The sequence below is a fragment of the Abramis brama genome (assembly GCF_963993115.1).
Source record: "Abramis brama genome assembly, chromosome: 15".
Taxonomy (NCBI): domain Eukaryota; kingdom Metazoa; phylum Chordata; class Actinopteri; order Cypriniformes; family Leuciscidae; genus Abramis; species Abramis brama.
Genome location: NC_139977.1, coordinates 30,497,902 through 30,518,509, shown reverse-complemented (window position 1 = coordinate 30,518,509; position 20,608 = coordinate 30,497,902). Strand labels below are relative to the sequence as shown.

The 20,608-nt window shown below is 39.2% G+C and overlaps 1 protein-coding gene across 2 annotated transcripts; it reads right to left on the bottom strand.

Annotated features, from left to right (window-relative positions):
- Nucleotides 1-4,907: 4,907 nt before the first annotated feature.
- LOC311097429 (cholesterol 24-hydroxylase-like) lies at nt 4,908-19,880 on the bottom strand. Of its 2 annotated transcripts, XM_084137088.1 has the most exons (15): nt 19,670-19,880; nt 19,457-19,534; nt 18,758-18,839; nt 18,579-18,652; nt 17,231-17,317; nt 17,013-17,151; nt 16,804-16,917; nt 16,556-16,712; nt 15,608-15,679; nt 15,461-15,533; nt 15,286-15,370; nt 11,360-11,470; nt 5,964-6,052; nt 5,796-5,862; nt 4,908-5,711 (listed from the first exon to the last, which is right to left on the bottom strand). In XM_084137088.1, exons 1-15 carry the CDS (start codon nt 19,801-19,803, stop codon nt 5,571-5,573), a joined length of 1,503 nt encoding a protein of 500 aa, XP_083993214.1. In that variant the 5' UTR covers nt 19,804-19,880; the 3' UTR covers nt 4,908-5,570. The 2 variants fall into 2 exon arrangements, with proteins under 2 accessions (XP_083993214.1, XP_083993215.1); XM_084137089.1 differs by lacking the exons at nt 18,579-18,652; nt 18,758-18,839 and having other exon boundaries at nt 19,670-19,831.
- Nucleotides 19,881-20,608: the final 728 nt, after the last annotated feature.

The following is a 20,608-nucleotide window of genomic DNA, read 5'->3' as shown; positions in this document are numbered from 1 at the left end:
AAATCTAGGTAAAGTCTTGAGAAATTTGAAAAATTCTAATTTTATTGGACATACAATATTTCTCTGGGAGTAACCACGCCCTCTTCCAGTGAATACTGTCAAAAACAATTATTCCAGAAAAATTTACATCGAGGGGATGTGTAAACTGTGTAATGTAACAATAGCTTTATAAGTTTACTATTACATTTTTTATCAATAAGGCTAACACGTTTGGGCGTAATTGTTTTTCTCTAATTAAAGAAAAAGTGTGTTTTAAATAAATGCACATAACTTGGAGACAAAGCGTTGATGACAGAATTGAAAGTTCAAGCAGGCAGAGGAAAATTATACAAAGTCATAAATTCTTCATATTCCAGTATACTGCCATCATTTTTAAATAAATCCAAAACAAAAAAATACCTCTATCATACCACTTATCCATAAAAAATTATTTGTTTCGGATTCCCTGGGACAACATCTGCCTCAGCCAATCAACCTTTATGATGTCATCACCGTGTCCAATAAAACCAATAAAAGATGAAAATACTGTTTAGATATTTATATTTTTTATAGTGTGCCTAGCTAAAAAACAAAAAAACAAAAAAACCCTAAACCCTGGCCTTTTGCGAGCTCATTTTCTGCCGGTGCAGTTTGTTAGCGCTCGCACTGGTGCCACAGAAAAGTTTCCTAAAATCTCTTTAAAATCTCTATAATAACAATATAATGGCATAAATGGACCATAATTATTGCATAAATATTAATTAGTGCCATACAGTTCTCTCATAAATAAATTCTCTAATAAAAATTATTATTACTATTAATAAATTATTAATATTATTGAACAAAAATAGGGGGTCACTTTTGACCACGAAGAACACAAGTGTGACTCTCGAATAAAGGAGCACACCTTCTGTACCTGTAAAAGTTTACTCAATTCATGTGTAAAATTCAGAAATCATAATATTGATGAAAATGAACTCTATAACATATTAAAAATGTGACTATAACACATGCAACAACAAACAGGCTAACAAAAAAACTGGAACGTTTAAAATGTTAACCATTTTTTTTCCTGTTTTCTCTAAACACTTTTAATGAATTTTAATTGTGTCCATATTTTAAAGATTTATGCTCTGCATCTAAATTGTGTTCCTCTTATTTCTTTCTTCACTCCACAGATTCAACTTCATGCCTCACCTTCCTTTCTTCATTCATTTAAACTATAAAATAGCCAGTGAATGTCAGTTTATTTAATGAATTTGGGTATAGTTACTGAAGATTGAAGGTCATCCACTTTCTCACGTTTAGCCAAAGTGGGTCAGCAATATTTAAACACATTACAAGGCAACTTACTGTTTTTTTTTTTAATTCTTTGAATTTTATTCCCTATTAACTGTAACCAAACCGGGACTGTCACAATAATGTTTACATTTAGTGAGCAACCTTATAAATTAGATGGGTTTTCTATCTCTCACCATGAGGGAGTCCTCCTTTGAGATCTGGCCACTCCCAACAGTGTCATTACATCAGCCAAAACTATTTTATCATTTAAAGAAATAGTCTCTTTAATTAAAGACCATTGTTGTGCTTGTAAAATGTACACCCATTGAGCACAGTTCAATAAAGCGTGAACAGCCCACTTTACCTAAGTTCCAAAGTGCAGATATATTAAAGTTCAACTATGGGGGATGAGGTTAAACTCTTGAGCAACTCTTTGAACTTTTTTTAAAGACATAAAAGCCCTTAAGCTGTTTCACTTCTGTATCATTTATTTAAGTTTTTTTTTTTATTATTGTTTTTTTTTTTAGGTTTTATTTATCTATAGTTATTTTGTTTTATTGTTTAATGTTTTTTTTTTTGTTTTTTTTTGTGCAAGTTTGTTGTTCTATATAATCGTTATGCATAATCAGATGTGTAGGATTTGTCATCTTTTGTGATTTAACTACTACTCTAGTTTGTACAAAACAAAGTCTATGGTACAAACACATATCCATGTTAGAAAGGGAACAGCTGGTGGCGTTGTGTGCCTAAGCAGAGGAAAATGCCAAACCAGCTCCGAAAGAAGAAGACATTTATGAAGCCTTTTTTATTATTATTTTTTAAAAAAATATTGAAAATATCAAGATTTACAAACAAACATGGCTGCATAAAATCTGTTTCTTGAGAATAGGATACAGAGAAGATATAGCCAGAGGGAGCAGCTCTTAATACAAACAGGAAATATATGTGTAGTCTTAGTAACAAAAATAAGGATGATTTATAAAAGGAAAAAGAAACATTCAAATAAACAAATTCAAATAAATAAACAGTAAGAAATTATCACATAACATAAGGGGAGAATTCAGTCATTGTTCAGCTATTAACCTCAGTTGGGAAGTGTTTTAGGGTATCATATATTGTTTGTGCTTTAGGACCATTCAGAGTTTTTAAGGATTTTATATACAGTTTAAATTAATTAAAAAAAACAACAAATTTGGGAGGTGATTTCACAATCCTACATTTGTGAATGAAGAATTTAGCTAGACATACAATTGTATTAGTACAGAGCTCATCACCCTTGCTTTGCATTATCAGTCCAAATGTTATGTCGTCACAGGAGATAGAGGTTGGGAATGAAGACAACCCATTTATGTTTATCACACCAAAATATCTGTGTCACTTTACATGAGAAAAACACATGCTCCGTAGTTTCGACATCATTTTCACAGAATGTAAATGTATTATCATCTATACCAAAGCGAAGTCTCAGTAATTCTTTAGAGGGGTAAATGTTGTTCATTACTTTGAAGTGTGTTTCTTTCACTTTAGGAGGTATAGGGAGTGTTAGATACATTGTTCTTGGTTTAGTAATTGAATCTTTATCAAATTTTTGTAGGATGTTATTTTTATTTTGCCTTTTAGGGTAAAGATATTCAGTAAAACAATTTCTAATAAAGTGGTTAGTGCATTTTTTTATCCAGAACAAAGATCCCTTGAATTGATAGTGGGGCCATTTGTGGTTGTATAGGATAATATGCCAAAATGTTTCTTGTTAGAAGGACAAATCCTTGGGGTAGTGCTTTATGTAATTTAGTAAAGTCTGATTTTAAGGGTTTGAAATTATGTTTGATGCAAAATTGTTCATAATTAAAAAAATGTCCGTTGGTATCCAGTCGGCTATGGACCATATAGCTCTCCAATACCAATCTTCAAAGAACAGAGATCTGTTGCGTTGCAAAACATATGTTATTCCAGAGTACAGTTGTGTGGGGTGAGAAGTTATGTACGTATAACATTTTCCAATACAAGAGTATTTGTCTGTGAAACTCTGCCAATGATATAGGTCATTTGTTAACACTCTAAGAAGAAATTCTAATCCTCCAATTTTCTTGAATAAGGTCTTTGGAATACAATACCAAAAGGAGTTGCTGTGTTTGATCCAAGATTTTAACCAATTTATTTTTAAGGTTCCATTAAGGCAGTCAAAATCAATAACTTTTAGTCCTCCATCCTTTGTGTCTTTAACCATATTGCTTTTCTTCATATAATGTGGTCTGTTTCTCCAAATGACGTTTAGGTTGATTTGGTTGATAGATTTAATCAATTTGTTTGGAATAGGCTGGTTAAATACATCTTGATAAACATTCCATCTTAGTTAGGTAAATTCGACCTAGTATTGATAGGTCCCTCTGTAGCCATATGTTTAGTCTTGATTTGCATTCTTTAATTTTATTTTCTACATTCAGAAGTTGGCTTTGTTCTTGGTCCTTTGAAAGGTAAATCCCCAGGTATTTAATTTCTGATTTAATAGAGATATTACAGATGTTTTTCAGTGAAGTGTCGTGTACAGCCAGCAATTCACACTTTTTTAAGTTTAATGTTAGGCCTGAGGCTTTTGAGAATTTTCCAATTTTGCCAATAGTTGTTGAAATTTGGTATCTATCTTTTAAGAATATTGTTACATTTATGAAGCCGAGCTATATAAATGTATATGTAGGTACCACCCGCCATCTTGGAACGGTCAGCGTGTCGTCATTCACAGTAAGAAAGACTTTAAGGGACTTTAAAGACTAGAGACATTTGGTTGTGAAACCGCCAATATTTAAATTCCCGAATAAATGGGATAACCTTTCACAGGTGAGAATATTGGTTTGTGTTTTTATATTAACTCATTAACCCATTATCATAGTTTTACTATGGTACTTTTTTAATAATTTTACTTTTACTATAGTAACTTTTTAATGTCATGTTAGCAAAAATCATCTGCTAAAGTTTTATATTGCAGATATAGATATTTGTCTAATTGCGGTTGCAGATGCACAGTCAACTTGCTCTCAGTGTTCACAGACATGCTTTGACCGTTCTCTATGGGCTTCTCCCTTGACTTTATCGGAGTTTATGCCTCCACTTCCCCCCGATTGACTGCGAGCTTCTCCTCCTGTCTATACGGTAATTTCCAGAGAGTCGCGTGGTTACTTACTATGCAATCGTTAGCCTATTTTTACAAAAACTGCTTTTACGGGACCCCACGTAAATCAGCTTTTATATATTTTTATTCACTGTGTTTAATCTGTTTGGCAAAGTGGTAGGAAAATATATTATGTAAAGAGACCTTTTTAAAATCTGATAAAAAAAAAAAAAAATGTTTTAAGATTTTTGCTGATATAATTTTTAATGAAAAAAGTATTAAATGAACAAAACAACCATTTTCACCAGTGGTTTCATTAGTTCCTATTGTGTTTATAAAATGTTCATATTTATATAATCAGTGTTGGGTCGATTATTTACAAATTGTAGTCTGTTACAAATTACATGACAAAAATGTATTACATCTAAAAATATACAGCATTACACATTTTAGGTAATGTAATCAAACTACTTTTTGAAACTTTTAGATTACTTTTGACCCAACTCATTATCACATTGATTTGAATATGATAATCTTGTACCATATTGATATAAAAATACAAACAGAAAGTCTGTTATTAACAAAATGAAGTGCATTAAACATTACATTACATCAGGGTTTCCCAAAATTAGGTTTCTGAAGGAAAAATTAAAGCATTCAAAATAAAACACTAAAAAACTGAAATACCGCATTTACCTGAAAGTCATGTGACCATAATTACATTTTATCAGAAAACCAAGAACATGCAAATCTGTTGTTAATCTAATATAAAAATATATATTTAATTAAAATTTAAAAGATAAAAATAATCAGCGAGAATCAATCAATTATGAATAATTTACTGCCATTGTGTTACTAATATGTAATCATGAATCATAAAATCAATAGAAAAGTAACTAGTCTGATTATGAGTATTTTAAAAAGTAAAGTAATCCAATTACAAGTAACCTACTTCATTTTGGAATCTGATTACATAATCCAGATTGCACGTAATCAGTTGCTACCCAGCACTGTATATAATCCACATAATGTATTACGAGATGATATAAAACCAAATCAATTAAAAGTGCGGATAAAGTATCATAGATGAATAGCCTGTTACAACATCTGAGCTTAGGTTAATGTTTGAATAATACAAGACCATGTTTGCCAAGTAGACACAAGTACACAAGAGTTGACACAAAACAAGAGCCATAAACATGTCCTATGAGCATGGTTTAACGTTGCAGATCACTCCACTCATGGGCCGTAGAGTTCCAGTGTCTTTAATGCTGAAAGACTGTCCAGGAACCAGACTGAACTCAAATCTCTGAAGCAGTTTGGCAAGCACAACTTTAGCCTCCATCTGAATGTAGAAATACGCTAAGTTGTTATGATCACAGCAAATTTTTGCACTTGGAAAACAAATTGCGCAATGTGTGTTTGTTACCTGTGAGAAGACCTGCCCTAGACAGGTTCGTGGACCAAGTGCAAATGGGTAGTAGCAGTAATAAGGCCTTTCAGACAAGAACACAATTTAATATCAGCAGATTTCATGTTATAATGTTTATAACATCCTCATAAAACTCATTTACAGCTTGTCCTCATAATGACTTACTTGGGAGCATTCACATCAAATCTCTCAGGATCAAACTTCAACGGATCTTTGAAAAACTTTTCCAGTCTTTGAGAGACATAAGAACTGAACTGTATGGAAAAAGGTCAAAATGGTTCAAAATAGTCATGTATTCAAATACAATTAAACAAGTAAAATTGATGATGCCATTGTTCGAATTTATTGAAATGATTAAAATAGAATTAAGTCATAATTTACTCACCCTGGTGTTGTTCTAATGCAGTGTGCTGTTCTTTCTTTTTCAGACCACAAAATGAGAAATTTAAGAAAAAAAAGTCCTGCTCTGCATCATCCACATAATGGCAGTGAAAAGCGACCAGCATCAAGCTTTTTAAAAAAAGACGCGAAAATATTACAGAATGATCCCATGCGACGTGTCGTATATCCCACATGTTCTGAAGGGTTTATGATAGGGTTTGGTAAAAATCCAACCAAAATTGAATGTATTATTTAAAGAAAATTCTGACCTCTGTGCACGACTGCATGTTCATGAGACTATTAGCGCCACAGTTCACTCTGACTCGCCCAGAAAAAGCACACAAGTTGTGAGAAATCAAGATATAAAGTATAAAATACAACGCCTAGAAATCTCAATAAAAGTATCAGTGTACTTTCTACACTGAGTTGATGACAGTCAGAAGGACAGTTGACAGATGTGAACGTGGTAACTTCTTGTTGCGACGAACATAACGGAAATATTCACCTCAGAGAAGAAGGTACATGGATTGTATTTCATTTTGCATTTTTCCTAGTCTTGATTTCTCACAACTTGGGCCCTATCTTGCACCCAGCGCAATTGACTTTGTACAACAACGCATGTATCATTCCTATTTTGCTTTTAAAAGTCAAGCCAGGAAACATTTAAGCCTATCGTCTGGTTCCACTGACGCATGCGCACAGTTGAGGTTTTGTGACAGCGGAGAGAGAGAGAGCCCCGGTCACGCGCTGCGCACTCTCTCTCTCCTCGGAGCCAGGCGAAAGTGTAAACAAGAATTCATCGTCTCAAAATTAAGCACTATCTTGCTCTCTTCTCCCCCGCACGCATATTAATCAAAATAAAACAACATTATGGTAAAAGGTCGGAAGACCAAAGTTTCATGTGGAGCATTCGGAGATTTTTTTTTTCCTGAATTACCACTGGGTGTGAATTGTGCTAAAATACGTTGCCTTATCTTCTCTGAAATGCGTTCCGCACATTCAGCTGACATAAAATTACTCTCTAAATAAACGAAAAAACCTATCCAGTGATGTAATGTTTTCTGTGTTAAAGTAACAACATGTAACTTTTCAACCTTCATAATATATTTCCAAGACCCTTGTGATAGTACATCGACTTACAATAGGTTGAATGAGACGTCTGCCAGAGCCTGACGGGGTCTGTATCGCTTTTACTGGCACTATGTAACTTCGGGGTGCGGGTAGTAACCAGCCCTCAAAAAGAACTACAAAATTCGACTGCTTTACGGCATACGTCACTTCGCCCACCACTTCCTCAAATGTGGCCAACCAGCGCGTTTGTTTTCGTGCGTCTGTTTTCGTCATGGCTGAAGCAGCAGCGAAACGTAAGAAGTCCAAGGTTTTGTCGGAGTAGAGTCGGAAGAGGAAAAGGGAGAGTGATAAACTGAAAGGCAGGACGAGGATCAATATTGGTCGAGCGTTTGCTCGCTGGCGTTAGCTTATGGAGGAGGAGAGTTACCAGACCGATGCTGACTTGGCCGTCATGCTGTTGAACTAGTAAGTAACTGTAAATTGCTTGCATACTATCTTTAGTTTTTCTAATCTGTTGTCTGCCTGGCTACGTTATGGAAACTATCTGATCCTCCATTTATTTATCTTCATGAATCAGCTAGTAGATGAGCGAATTATCAATCTGGTAGCTAGTAAACACTAACATGGTAGTTTTAGATGGTTAGGATGCTGTCGCTATCATTCTCGTTCAGATTTGAGCATTGCAATCGACATGCAAATCGCAAATGTTTGAGTTAAAATGTTTAGTCTACTAAACATGTATAAATTATGAAAGGGGGAAGATTAATAATATTATCATTGCCCATATGAAAAAAAACCTGCATGCTTCATATACAGTAACCGTAAATCATTTTACGACAGCGGTAATGGACAATTCCGCTTCCAACCTGTAGGGCGACCGCAGAGGAAAAGTTCCATGTTGTTGCTTTAACACTAACCTTGTGGGATGTCCATGTCCTAACTGCTGGGATAATCACACAACCGTATGACACGTCCAATTCGCGAACTAATGACTCTTTTGAACCGATTCATGTTAATGAATAGTTAAAACAACTGATCTATATAATACATTGTCCGTCCACAAAGTTACTTGCGTTTCGCGTTTGATACTTGCGTTTCAGAGCATTAAAATAGGGCCCCTTGTGTGCTGTTTCTGGGCATGTTGGGGTAAGACCAATGGCAGGATTTTTGGAGAATAATACATACAATTTCGTTTTTTTTTCCCAAACCCTATTGTATACTGTATGCCCAGAACACTTGGAATTTACGACACATGCCGCATGGGATCATTCTGTGATACTTCTGCATCTTTTAAAAAAAACTTGATGCTAGTCACTATTCAATGCCATTTTATGGATAAACGTGAGCAAGACTTTTTTACAAATTCTCCTTTTGTGGTCCAAAAGAAAAAGAAGGGCATATGGCATTAGAACAACAAATGTGTGAGTAAATGAAGGTGAACTAACCCTTTTAAGACCCCCTGTGGTCAAAATCAAACTTTTAATGTTGTTTATATGTCGTGGGCATGTGGTGTTTTTAATATGATTTAAGACAAACCATGTGAAAATTCATAAGTCAGCACCATTGTTGATCCTATGAGCTATGTTGTCTGGGGCTATATGCTCCTGGTAGGGTCAGGTCCTAGGTGACGGGTCAGACTAAGATCGGTTTATAAACCCTTTATGATAGTATTAAAAACGAGGACTGTGACGTTGCCCGGCATGGCGCAGCCGGGGCCCCACCCTGGAGCCAGGCCCGGGGTTGGGGCTCGTATGTGAGCGCGTGGTGGCCGGGCCTCCCTCCATGGGACCTGGCCGGGCTCAGCCTGAAGGAGCGACGTGGGGCCGCCCTCCCGTGGGTTCACCACCTGCAGGAGGGACCATAAGGGTCCGGTGCAAAGTGGATCCCTGGACACGGAAACTAGCTCTAGGGACGTGGAACGTCACCTCACTGGAGGGGAAGGAGCCTGAGATTGTGTGTGAGGTTGAGAAGTACTGACTAGAGATAGTCGGGATCACCCCCACGTACGGCTAAGGTCTTCGGTGCCTGTTGAGGCGGCAATCCCCGAACCCGGTGGTGGACACCGGAGGTAAGGGATGCCGTCAAGCTGAAGAAGGAGTCTTATCAGGCCTGGCTGGCTTGTGGGACTCCTGAGGCAGCTGACGGGTACCGGAAGGCCAAGCAGACTGCACCCCGGGTGGTTGTGGAGGCAAAAAAATCGGGCCTGGGATGAGTACGGTGAGGCCATGGATAAGGACTACCGGTTGGCCTCGAAGAGATTCTGGCAAACCGACCGGCACCTCAGGAGTGAAAAGCAGTGCCCTACCAACACTGTTTACAGTGGAGGTGGGCAGCTGTTGACCTAAATTAGGGATGTCGTTGGACGGTGGAAGGAATACTTCGAGGATCTCCTCAATCCCACCGACATGTCTTCCATTGAGAAGGCAGAGGCTGAGGGCTCGGAGGTGGACACGTCCATCACCTAAGCTGAAGTCACCAAGGTAGTCAAGAAGCTCCTCGGTGGCAAGGCACCGGGGGTGGATGAGATCCGCCCTGAGTACCTCAAGTCTCTGGATGTTGTGGGGCTGTCTTGGCTGACACGCCTCTGCAACATCGCGTGGCAGTCAGGGACAGTACCTTTGGGATGGCAGACCGGGGTGGTGGTCCCTCTTTTTAAGAAGGGGGACCGGAGGGTGTGTTCCAACTACAGGGGGATCACACTTCTCAGCCTCCCTGGGAAATTCTATGCCAGGGTACTGGAGAGGAGAATACGGCCGACAGTAGAACCTCAGATTCAAGAGGACCAGTGCGGTTTTCGTCACGGTCGTGGAACACTGTACCAGCTCTATACCCTCTCCAGGGTGCTGGAGGGTTCATGGGAGTTTGCCCAACCAATCCAACATGTGCTTTGTGGATTTAGAGAAGGCATTCGACTGTGTTCCTTGCGGCATCCTGTGGAGGGTGCTCTGGGAGTTTGGAGTCCAGGTCCCTTTGCTAAGGGCTGTCCAGCCTGTACGACCGGAGCAGGAGCTTGGTTCGCATTGCCGGAAGCAAGTCAGACTTGTTCCTGGTGCATGTTGGACTCCGGCAGGGCTGCCCTTTGTCACCGATTCGGTTCATAATTTTTATGGACAGAACTTCTAGGCGCAGCCAGGGGTCGGATGGTGTCAGGTTTGGGGACCACGCGATTTTGTCTCTGTTTTTTGCGGATAATTTTGTGGTGTTGGCCTCATCAAACCAGGACCTTCAACATTCACTGGGACGGTTTGAAGCCAAGTGTGAAGCAGCTAGGATAAGAATCAGCACCTCCAAATCCGAGGCCATGGTTCTCAGTCGGAAAAGGGTGGCTTGCCCACTTCAGGTTGGTGGAGAGTTCCTGCCTCAGGTGGAGGAGTTCAAGTGTGGGAAGGATGGAACGGGAGATTGACAGACGGATCGGTGCAGCTTCTGCAGTAATGCAGTCGATGTACCGGTCTGTTGTGGTGAAGAAAGAGCTGAGCTGCAAGGCGAAGCTCTCGATTTACTGGTCAATCTACGTTCCTACTCTCACCTATGGTCATGAGCTGTGGGTCTTGACCGAAAGGACAAGATCCCGGATACAGGCGGCCGAAATGAGCTTTCTCCACAGGGTGGCTGGGCGATCCCTTAGAGATAGGGTGAGGAGCTTGGAAGAGCTCTGGCCTGGGAACGCCTCGGTGTCCCCCTGGAAGAGCTAGAGGAAGTGTCTGGGGAGAGGAGAGTCTGGGCATCTCTGCTTAGACTGCTGCCCCCACGACCCGGCCCCCGATAAGCAGAAGAAGATGATGATGATAGAACCGCGTATACTAAATGAGTCAAGGGTGTAGAGTTACATTCAAGCTATTATAAGGCATGAAGACATTTTTTCAAGGAAAAAACATTTACATTTGTAATTTTGGTGATCAAAGATGAGTTTTAAGGGATACAATTATTGACTACAGGGGGACTTTAACTAAATATAATATTTCCAAACAATGTTGAAGATTTCTTTCTATCTCCATTCAAGTAGACAGGAGCTGTACTTGTGTAGCTAGAAATAGCTTCCCCAGACAGGTACCACACTGGCCACAGAGCGAACAGACCAGCATTACTGGGAATCTGGCAATACTCACAGCAATAGAGCAGCCGCCTGGGACTTTCAGCCCATCTATAACCATGTCCTCATGCAACCAGCGATTGGTTCCTGGAGCAGTGGGGTACAGTCGCAGTGCTTCCTTCAAGACCTAATACATTGAGTCAACAATACAAAGACCTTTCAGAGAAATGGATACAGAACCATTTGTGTTTGTAGCATAAAATACCATCTCTGAAGACCAGGGGTGTCCAATCCTGTTCTTGGAGATCTACCTACCAGCAGAGTTCATTATCCAACCGTGATCCAGTACACCTGTCTGCAATTAACAAGTGCTCCTGAAGATCTCAATTAGCTGGTTCTGTTGTGTTGGATCAGGGTTAGAGCTTTGCAGGAACTTTGCAGGAGGACAGATCTCCAGGAACGATCCGGGTTACTTGACTGTAACCCTATTCCCTGAAAAACCAGAACGAGATGCTGCGCTGCTTAGCGCATTGGAAACGTCTATAATCGTGACCAGCAGTGAATATTGTGTGAAACACGTCAATAGAATTGACCCGGAGGAAATATAGCTTCGGTCGATGACGTCATTGGCGCGCACCCGCGACACGAGGCTATAAATAGATGTGCCACATATTTTGTCTGAAGAGCAGTCCCGGGACATCTTCAGCACGGCAATGCAGCGCAGCATCTCATTCCACTTTTTCAGGGAACAGGGTTACAGTCAAGTAACCTGGATCATTCCCTTTCAAAAGCTACAATCTATGTTGCGCTGCTTAGTGCATCGGGAACGAGAATACCCACGCCACCGTGCTTGAAGGTGTCTAGACCCCTTACGGTTGTGTAGGTAAACCCTGAGAGTGGTGGGGCATGTGCCTGTTGATCATTTTTCCTGCAGGAAGTCCAGAACTGAAGCAATCTGGCAGTTGACCAGATCTGCATTATGTACAACACACCACCTTTCAAATACAGGCCCATTTGCTGGCATAACTCTTTCTAGTGGAGGAAGCCCTAGCACTTAGAATGGTCTCAATAACGTCAGGTGAAAGCCCAGTGTCTCTCAATTGGTACCCATCAGAGGCCAAACATGAAGGTTCCACAGGTCGGGCCTGGGATGGAATATCGCGCCCTCCACTTGAGACAGAAGGTCCCTCCCTCTCCGGAATCGCCCATGGCGAGCCGTCGAGGAGAGATATTATCTCTGAGAACCATAATCTGTTTGGCCAACACATCGCTATCAGTAAGAGGCAAGACCCTTGTTGGCGACCTCTGGCTAGAACTCCTGGGAGCAGAGAAACAGGAGGAAACACATACAGGCGCATTTTGGGCCAGACCAAGGGGGGCTGGGTGACTCAGAGAGAAGTAGAGGGGACATTGTGCTGTCTGATGGGAGGTGAAGAGATCCACCTTCGCTTCGTAAAATCTGGTCCAAATCTGTTTCACTACTTCTGGGTGGAGTTTCCATTCCCCCATTGGTAGTTTCTATCTGGACAGTAAATCCGCTCCCACATTCAGATGTCCTGGAATGTACACTGCCCTGAGTGACAGGAACTTGTCCAGGGCCCAGAGAAAAATCTGCCTCGCTATTCTGTTCAGATTGCGTGAGCGCAGACTTCCCTGATGATTTATGTAAAAGACTGCTGGTGTGTTGTCCACTCGCACTAGAACATGACAGCCCCTCAACTGAGGGAGAAAGTATTTCAGGGCCAGAAATACAGCCATCAGCTTGAGGCAGTTGATGTGCTGATGACGAGCTGATGACCCTCCCATTCCCCTTGAGCTGGACAACCACTTAAGACCGCTCCCCAGCCCATCAGGGAGGCGTCTGTCGTAAACAGTTTGCGATGACAAGGTGTCCCTAGAGTGGGACCCAAGGCGAGGAACCGGTGTCTGAGCCACAGCGATAGTGTACGAAGCCCGCGGCGCGTCATTTTTAATTGCCTTTGAGGATTGGCCCTTGGATGAAATCCCCTGGCTTTTAGCCCCAACTAAAATGGTCTCAAGTGCAACAGCCCCAGAGGAATCACCCTGGATGCTGAAGCCATGAAACCTACCATTTTTTGGTTTAGCATTCTGGGAAGGAGAAAGAATGCTTTTCTTGGCGTTGAGTCTCAACACTAGAGAAACTAGATGAGCTAACACGATGTCTCAGTTTTGAAGTGCCATCTCTTGCGATTGTGCTAGTATTAACCAATCGTTGATGTAATTCAAAATGCGAATGCTTTGGAGTCATAATGGAGCCAGTGCTGCATCCATGCAGTTTATGTCTGTGCGGGTGACAAGGCTAGACCAAATGGAAGAACCCGAAATTGGTACGCTTCGCCCCAGAAAGCGAAAATCAGGAACTTCCTGAGTTGTGGCAATATTTCTATGTGAAAATATACATCCTTCAGATCGACCGTGACGAACCAATCGTGATGTTGAATTTGCGACACGACTGTATTGACAGGCCGTTTGCTTGGTCACACGGAGAGACAGATCTGTGGCTCGACGAAGCTCAGAGAACGCTTCCTTGTCGATCGTACTGCTCGCACTCAAATCCTTCAACAGGTCAGCCTGGTACGCCTGTAACACTGCCATAGTGTGCAGCGCAGCACCAGTCTGACCTGCAGCTTGGTAAGCTTTACCCACAAGAGTCAAAGTTGTTCTGCACGGCTTTGTGTGGAGGGTAGGTCTCTTTATCGTAGATGCCGACCCAGGCGAGAGATAGCTCGCGAGCGTCTCTTCAACCTGTGGCATCTCCGTATACCCCCGCGACTTAGACATCTCATCATGGAGGTCCTCGAAGAAGGGGAGAGACTGATGTTGTGGTCCCTCCCCCTGCCACCGGACAGAAACCTATCCTCTAGCTTACTATGTTTGGGGGTCTCTTGGTCGCGTGGCCAGTCAAGCTGCAACCTGGCCACCGCACGAGTAACCACCTCAAGCAATTCTTCGACAGATTTACTTTCGCGAGAGGAACGCTCAGAGGTAGGCTGCTCGAAGTCCGCAGATCTAAGAGATTTATCGTCATCCTCCTCATGAACCGAAGAAGCACAGGAGCGTGCTTCGGGATCACGAGAGGGGACGTCTGGATCTGGTGATACAGCAAGCGATAGGGAAGGAACCTTCTCATGCTCATCATTCAGATCCATGCGGGAGCCCCACGATGGTAATGTGGGTGTGGTTTGGAAAAAATTCTGGCGAGCATGCAGCATCTTAACAGTAAATAGTTCACATTGCTCGCACTCGCCATTCTCCAAAACCAAAGCCGCATGCTCCTCCCCCAAACAAACAAAACAGTAATTGTGTGTATCCAAGTCTGATATAGGATGAGAACATGGAGGGACACAACGCTTACTCTTTTGTTGACTAATTTTTTTACTTCTATAAACTCTTTATTTTATTTTATTTTTATTTATAAGTTTATTTGTATAGGGACAGTACAAAAAAACATGATCCCAGTCAAAACGGGAAAATATGTATTGCACATAGAGAGTATAGCAGAAGCTAATTTGCATCTCCGGTCCCTAGAAAGGCTTTTCTAAACAAAATAAAAAATAAAAACAAAAAATAAAACTACTAAAATATGAAAATAAAATATGAGTAGTACACGTTTTTTATACACGTTCAGAGAAAACGAGAATTTCTGCACACTGCCAGTTGGAAACTAACTCCTCACAAAGATCTGTAGTCAGATATAAAGAGAGAGAGAGAGTTTGACGCACACATGCACAGAATAGCCTCTGAAGACAAAAGACCTGACGATGCACCTGTGGCTCATCTATTTATAGCCTCGTGTCGCGGGTGCGTGCCGATGACGTCATCAACCGAGGCTATATTACCTCCGGGTCAATTCTTTTGATGTGTTACACACAATATTCACAGCTGGTCACGATTAAAGACGTTCCCAATGCGCTAAGCAGCGCAACATCGATTGTAGCTTTTGAAAGGGAACAGGATTGGACATCCCAGCTGTAGACCAACCTGAGACAAGTAAGTGAATTTTCCAAGGTCTTCATATGAAATGTCTCTCTTTGTCCCAAGAACTTCATCCACTTCTGCTTTAGCCCTGGGAATGAAAATAAATTCAAACTAGAGCATTGTAATAAAAGTCAATGTGGAATAGGTCCATATTTCCAAGAACTGTTTTATTGTTTACCGTTTATATATCTCAGGATGTCTCCCTAATTCCATGATTGCAAACGAGAGCTGATTTGCTGTTGTCTCTTGCCCTGCAAAAGAATCAAGCACTGTTTATATTGGCAGGGGTTTTTATGAGCAAAAATCAAACAAAGCTGTAACTCACCAGCAATGAAGAAAGTCACGAAATTGTCCAACATCAGCTCATCATCTTTAGCGTTAGTAACATTTTCCTGTTCTGCAGCAAAAATGGAAAGTGTTAAATAGTTAAGTAACTCTACCAGTGTTGTGTTGAATATGTTATTATTAGGGCTATTAACTGATTCAAATCTGGAATGAAATTAATTACATGATATGCTGATTAACCACTTTAATTCCCTGATATACTTCAGGCAAAATTGAAGACCAAACAGGTGTGTATACTGCTGTATGATATTAATTTTAATTTATTTGACTTTTTAATTTGTATGTGCAGAATTTTTGTATGTGCGGTATTTTATTTTATTTTTAGTTTGATAGTAGAATGTTTGAAAGTTTAGTATGTTAATTGTTATTTATCTGTATATTTTGTTGAAACAAAAATCCCACACTGAAAATGGCCCCCACTCCGGCCCGTGTTGATCTATGTAAACATTTTAGATGGACATGGACATCTTTAGTCGTTAATTTGCATCTTGCAGCATGAAAGCTAAGTTTTTAAGACAACGTGTCAAGTTAAAGTACATGCAGTTTCACTTTTTTCTTTTTAAATGTGTCCTTTCTGTGATCTTTGGCCAAATTGTATTTGAACTTGAACTGCTCCAATGGTAAATTATTTAACAATTTTTACAGATTTAGTAGGTTTAAAATTTACAAAAACAGTTTAACTTTTTTAAATGTGTCTGGTTCCTGTATTCTGTTCCTTTTGGTTGCATTTTTCACTTTTTGGCATTGTATTTGAACTTTTTTTAATTTATTGTTCAAATGTTAAATTACTTATCAAATTTTCACACTTGTTAAGTTTAACCGTGGTATGGTAATTAAATAATTAATTACAATTAATAAATATGCAGCCCATTTAAAAGTTACCTGTACAACAAATGGAAGAAGGAAAATACACTTGAGACCCACATACCTGCCGTTCTGAGGATTTGTGTGAGAATGTCTTGGGGTACATCTTCTCCATTTTCTACTGCTGTCTTCCTGTTTTGTATCCATTTTTGTCCAGTTGTACGCAGGAGTTCAGCTGCATCTTTAATTTGCTGTATAATCTTCCAATTCTTGGGAAAAAGCTGAGGTCCCACATTTAAAAAATAAAAACAGATTATATTACGTTAACCATACAACTTTATTGTGACATAAGCAATTTGGTTAGATTCTTACTCTAAAAAATGGGTCTCTGATATCCAACACCATGCCTTTTAAACACAGCTCTACTGCATTCTGGAAGGGGCTGTCAGTTTGCTTTAAGAAATTCAAATCAACACCGAAAGCCACCTGTGGATAAAAATATGGCTAAGTATTGATCAACAGCTGATTTGACTTTCCTTGTATTAGGCTTTCCCTTGGATTAGCAGAAAGGGAAGTGAAACCTTGCAAATGACATCGAGTGTGACACAGTTGACCAGGTCGTGCATGACGGCAGGTGTTTTTGTCTCGGCCATTTCATCCAGCTTTTCCATTAGGCGCTCCGACATCTCGTTAAAAGTGGCCATCGAGCTTCGTAAGTATCTGACGAATGAGACCGCATCAGCTGAGGTGCATCTGTATCACATTTCAGTATACAAGAGATTGTCTGTATTTGACTCACAAGCTGCTAAAGGCAGGATCCATGATGCGACGCTGCCTGTACCAGGTGTCATGGTCCGTAGCCGTAACTAGCCCGTTCCCCAGGAACCTGAGAAGATTGAGTCATGTGACTTATTCAACTGTAAAGTCACCACTGGTGAAGCAAATCCCAAAATATTCAAATTCGAATATGAATTAAGTCGCAGTCACACTAGACTTTGAGAATGCAAAATGTATTCAATACATATTTTTTAAAACATACATTCAATATATAACAAACACTAATAAATACAAAATGTAAAAATAATCTAGTCTACTCCACCTCCCCTCAAAACTGCAAACCTGCAGCTTTAAAGTGTGAGTTCTTTGAATACCTTTGGAATAAGCCAAAGGTATTACTGAGCATATACTTTTTCCTCAAATATAATACACTTATGGTATATGGCTTGTATGTTTCGAAGACACTCGTAATGAATTTGCAACTGTAACACATATAAAGCACACTTTAATATCACTAATCATGCATGTAATTAGTCCCTACACAGGCATATACTTAAAGTATAGAATACTTGTTCCAATTTAGCACACAAAAGTACACTAAAAAGTTATGCTTTACTACAATTTAATTACAACTAAAATATACTAAATACAAAACTTAAGTTTTATTATTTACCGAAATAGCACATTCAAGTTAATTAATCATTAACAGGTCGCCATTGTAAATGAGAAAGTGTTCTCAATGTGCTTACCTGGGTAAATAAAGGTTAAATAAAAAATAAAAATAAATAAACACACTTGAAATATACTGAATTAGTCTGGCTGCACGTATACTTCGCTTTTTTTTTTCACCAGGGAAAGCATATACAGTGTTAGCCAAAAGTGATGTTCGGCCGAGGAAAATTCTTCACCCTTTGTTCAAAAATTACTACAAATTGTTAAAGATTTTGTAAACATATCGCGGAGTGGTGCAATGAAACATGCCAAATTGTGCAGTCATCATAATATTGTCCAAGCTGTCATACAAAGAAATGATGAACACATGCAATAACAAGAAAAACAACAATATATGAATAACTGAATATAGCATTTTGTTCTTCCGTCATATTTAAATCCCCTCATATTTAGATGGTTTTATCAAACTTGTATTGTCATTAAAAACAAACATCCCCTCCGGACATCACTTTTTGCCACTACTGTAGATGATATTAAAGATATCGGACTAAATATTTTGATTTCATGGGGCCTCTACCATAAAAACTTCTGGATGATAGTAGTAATGTGCCTTAGTGTAGCACACTGCTAACAATGTAGAGATATTGACACTAGACTTCACCTAGCAATGCTACATATCCAGAAAAAATTAAACATACCTTTTTCCAAACAAGTTAAAGAAATGTTTGTAGACAAAAGGATCTTTGAGATACTTAGGTGACATCAGGATTGTCTACAATAACAGGGCAGAGATTTTTTATTGTTATTAGATTTTGTGGCTTCTGATACAATTTTCTCTTTTCTTTTTTAATAAAGAAATAAAATATATAATATTTACCTTTGTAGCCTCAGGACAATAAACAATGATCATGACATAATGAAAACTGTACATCTTGTAGACAGGGCCATATTTCTCTGCCCTTAAAAACAAGAACATGGTCACATTGGCGAGAACGCTTTACCAAATTTCCCCTAGAGGATTAATAAACACTTTATCCATATATCTATTTATTTAGCTGAAGTGAGGAAATGCCTGCTATTCAGTGAATAAACTGTGTTTTTATTATAGTTTAGTATAGTAAAGTATATTGATGAAGTGGAAAGCATAAAACTGTAGGCTATTATTTTCAAGCAGTTTCTCAGAAGCTTACATGCTAGAAGATGGCTAATATTTCAATAACGTTCAGAAGTCTTCTTCTGAAAAAATATATTAAATTACATTAAATCATTTGACTTTTTAGAGTACAGATATTAAACAAATCACACACTTACACACACACACACACACAGAGAGAGAGAGAGAGAGAGAGAGAGAGAGAGAGAGAGAGAGAGAGAGAGAGAGAGAGAGAGAGAGAGTGTGTGTGTGTGTGAGAGAGAGAGAGAGAGTGTGTGTGAGAGAGAGAGATGCAATGTCACTGCCTATGTGATATTATGTAACAATTGACACGTTTTGTAGATGCAAGGTCAAAACAACAAGATATTAACTCTGGCAAAAATTTGCAAATAATCTGTGTTTATACAAGAGTTTTGTTCTTACCACTGAAGAAAAAAGTCGTGCAAGAGACTTTTAGATGTCATTGCTCTTCTGAAAGATGGTATATGCCCCAGCAGAAAACTGTCCGAACATCAGTTTTCATGTTAATTTATCTCAGCTTTGATCATATACTGACAAATACTGACTTACTGCAATACCGTTATATAGTTGTATCAAACACATTTATATAGAGAACATATTCATAAAGTTTCTTACTTATCTCTTGGAGGTCCAGGTATATGATCATACTTCTGATGAACATGTCTTACATACAGACAATAAGCAATAAATGCACTGAAAACAGCAGCGAGCAGGTAAAACATCACAAAGGAGACCCATTCTGAGATCATGATGGTTCAGTACAGTAGCTCAGTGTATAATGTCGTGCGTCTGCCTTACCTACAAATGATTTAATTTCCGGGTCTCTGGAACTTGTTCTGAACGGTTGTGGACCATAGAGGGCAGTACTAGCCTTCTTCCCATAGACAGTAAAAGAAAACCTAACCATTAATGAGGTTTCTTACCATAGATATCATAATCATATATAAACGCAAACGTTAGATGTCTTATGGCGCAGTCACTTCCGGCATCACCGTTCGGCCATCTTACCGCAGTGAAGCTGTATATTATATTATAGCCGAAAGAATGGAAGTGAAATGTGACAACATGCCCCATAGGTGGGGTACATTGTGACATGTGAGGGGCACATTGTAACATGACATATGACAGCTTAAAATGTTATCTGATCTAATAAAAAAAATATACAAGACAAACTAAAATATTTTCTAAATAAAATACAATTAAAAAACTTTTTCATATAAAATAATGGCAATTTTTAATAATTAAATATAAACTCATTTTTGAGTTTTGACTACGAACACATGAAAACACAGCTATACAACATAGTTCAAAACAAATACATAATTAGTAATTTCTGAACATTGACTCTCAGTCTTTATTCACATTTTTCTCACGTTTTCTCAATAAAATTAATAAAACTATAGAATATAATAGCATATTTCTAATAGGGGCACATTGTAACGCAGTGTTACAACATGCCCCCACCTGCACAACTGGGATTTAAACCCTGCTAGTGTCTTCTGCTAGTTAGCAAAGCATTAAAGAACTATCTCAACTGTTAAATAACATATTGGA

Coding starts and splice junctions, on each gene's coding strand:
- LOC311097429 (XM_084137088.1), bottom strand. CDS start 19,803: ATGATCTCAGAATGGGTCTCCTTTGTGATGTTTTACCTGCTCGCTGCT. Junction 16,713..16,803: donor TCAGAGACCCATTTTTTAGA/GTAAGAATCTAA, acceptor GTGGGACCTCAG/CTTTTTCCCAAGAATTGGAA. Junction 11,471..15,285: donor AATTCACTTACTTGTCTCAG/GTTGGTCTACAG, acceptor TCAATGTATTAG/GTCTTGAAGGAAGCACTGCG.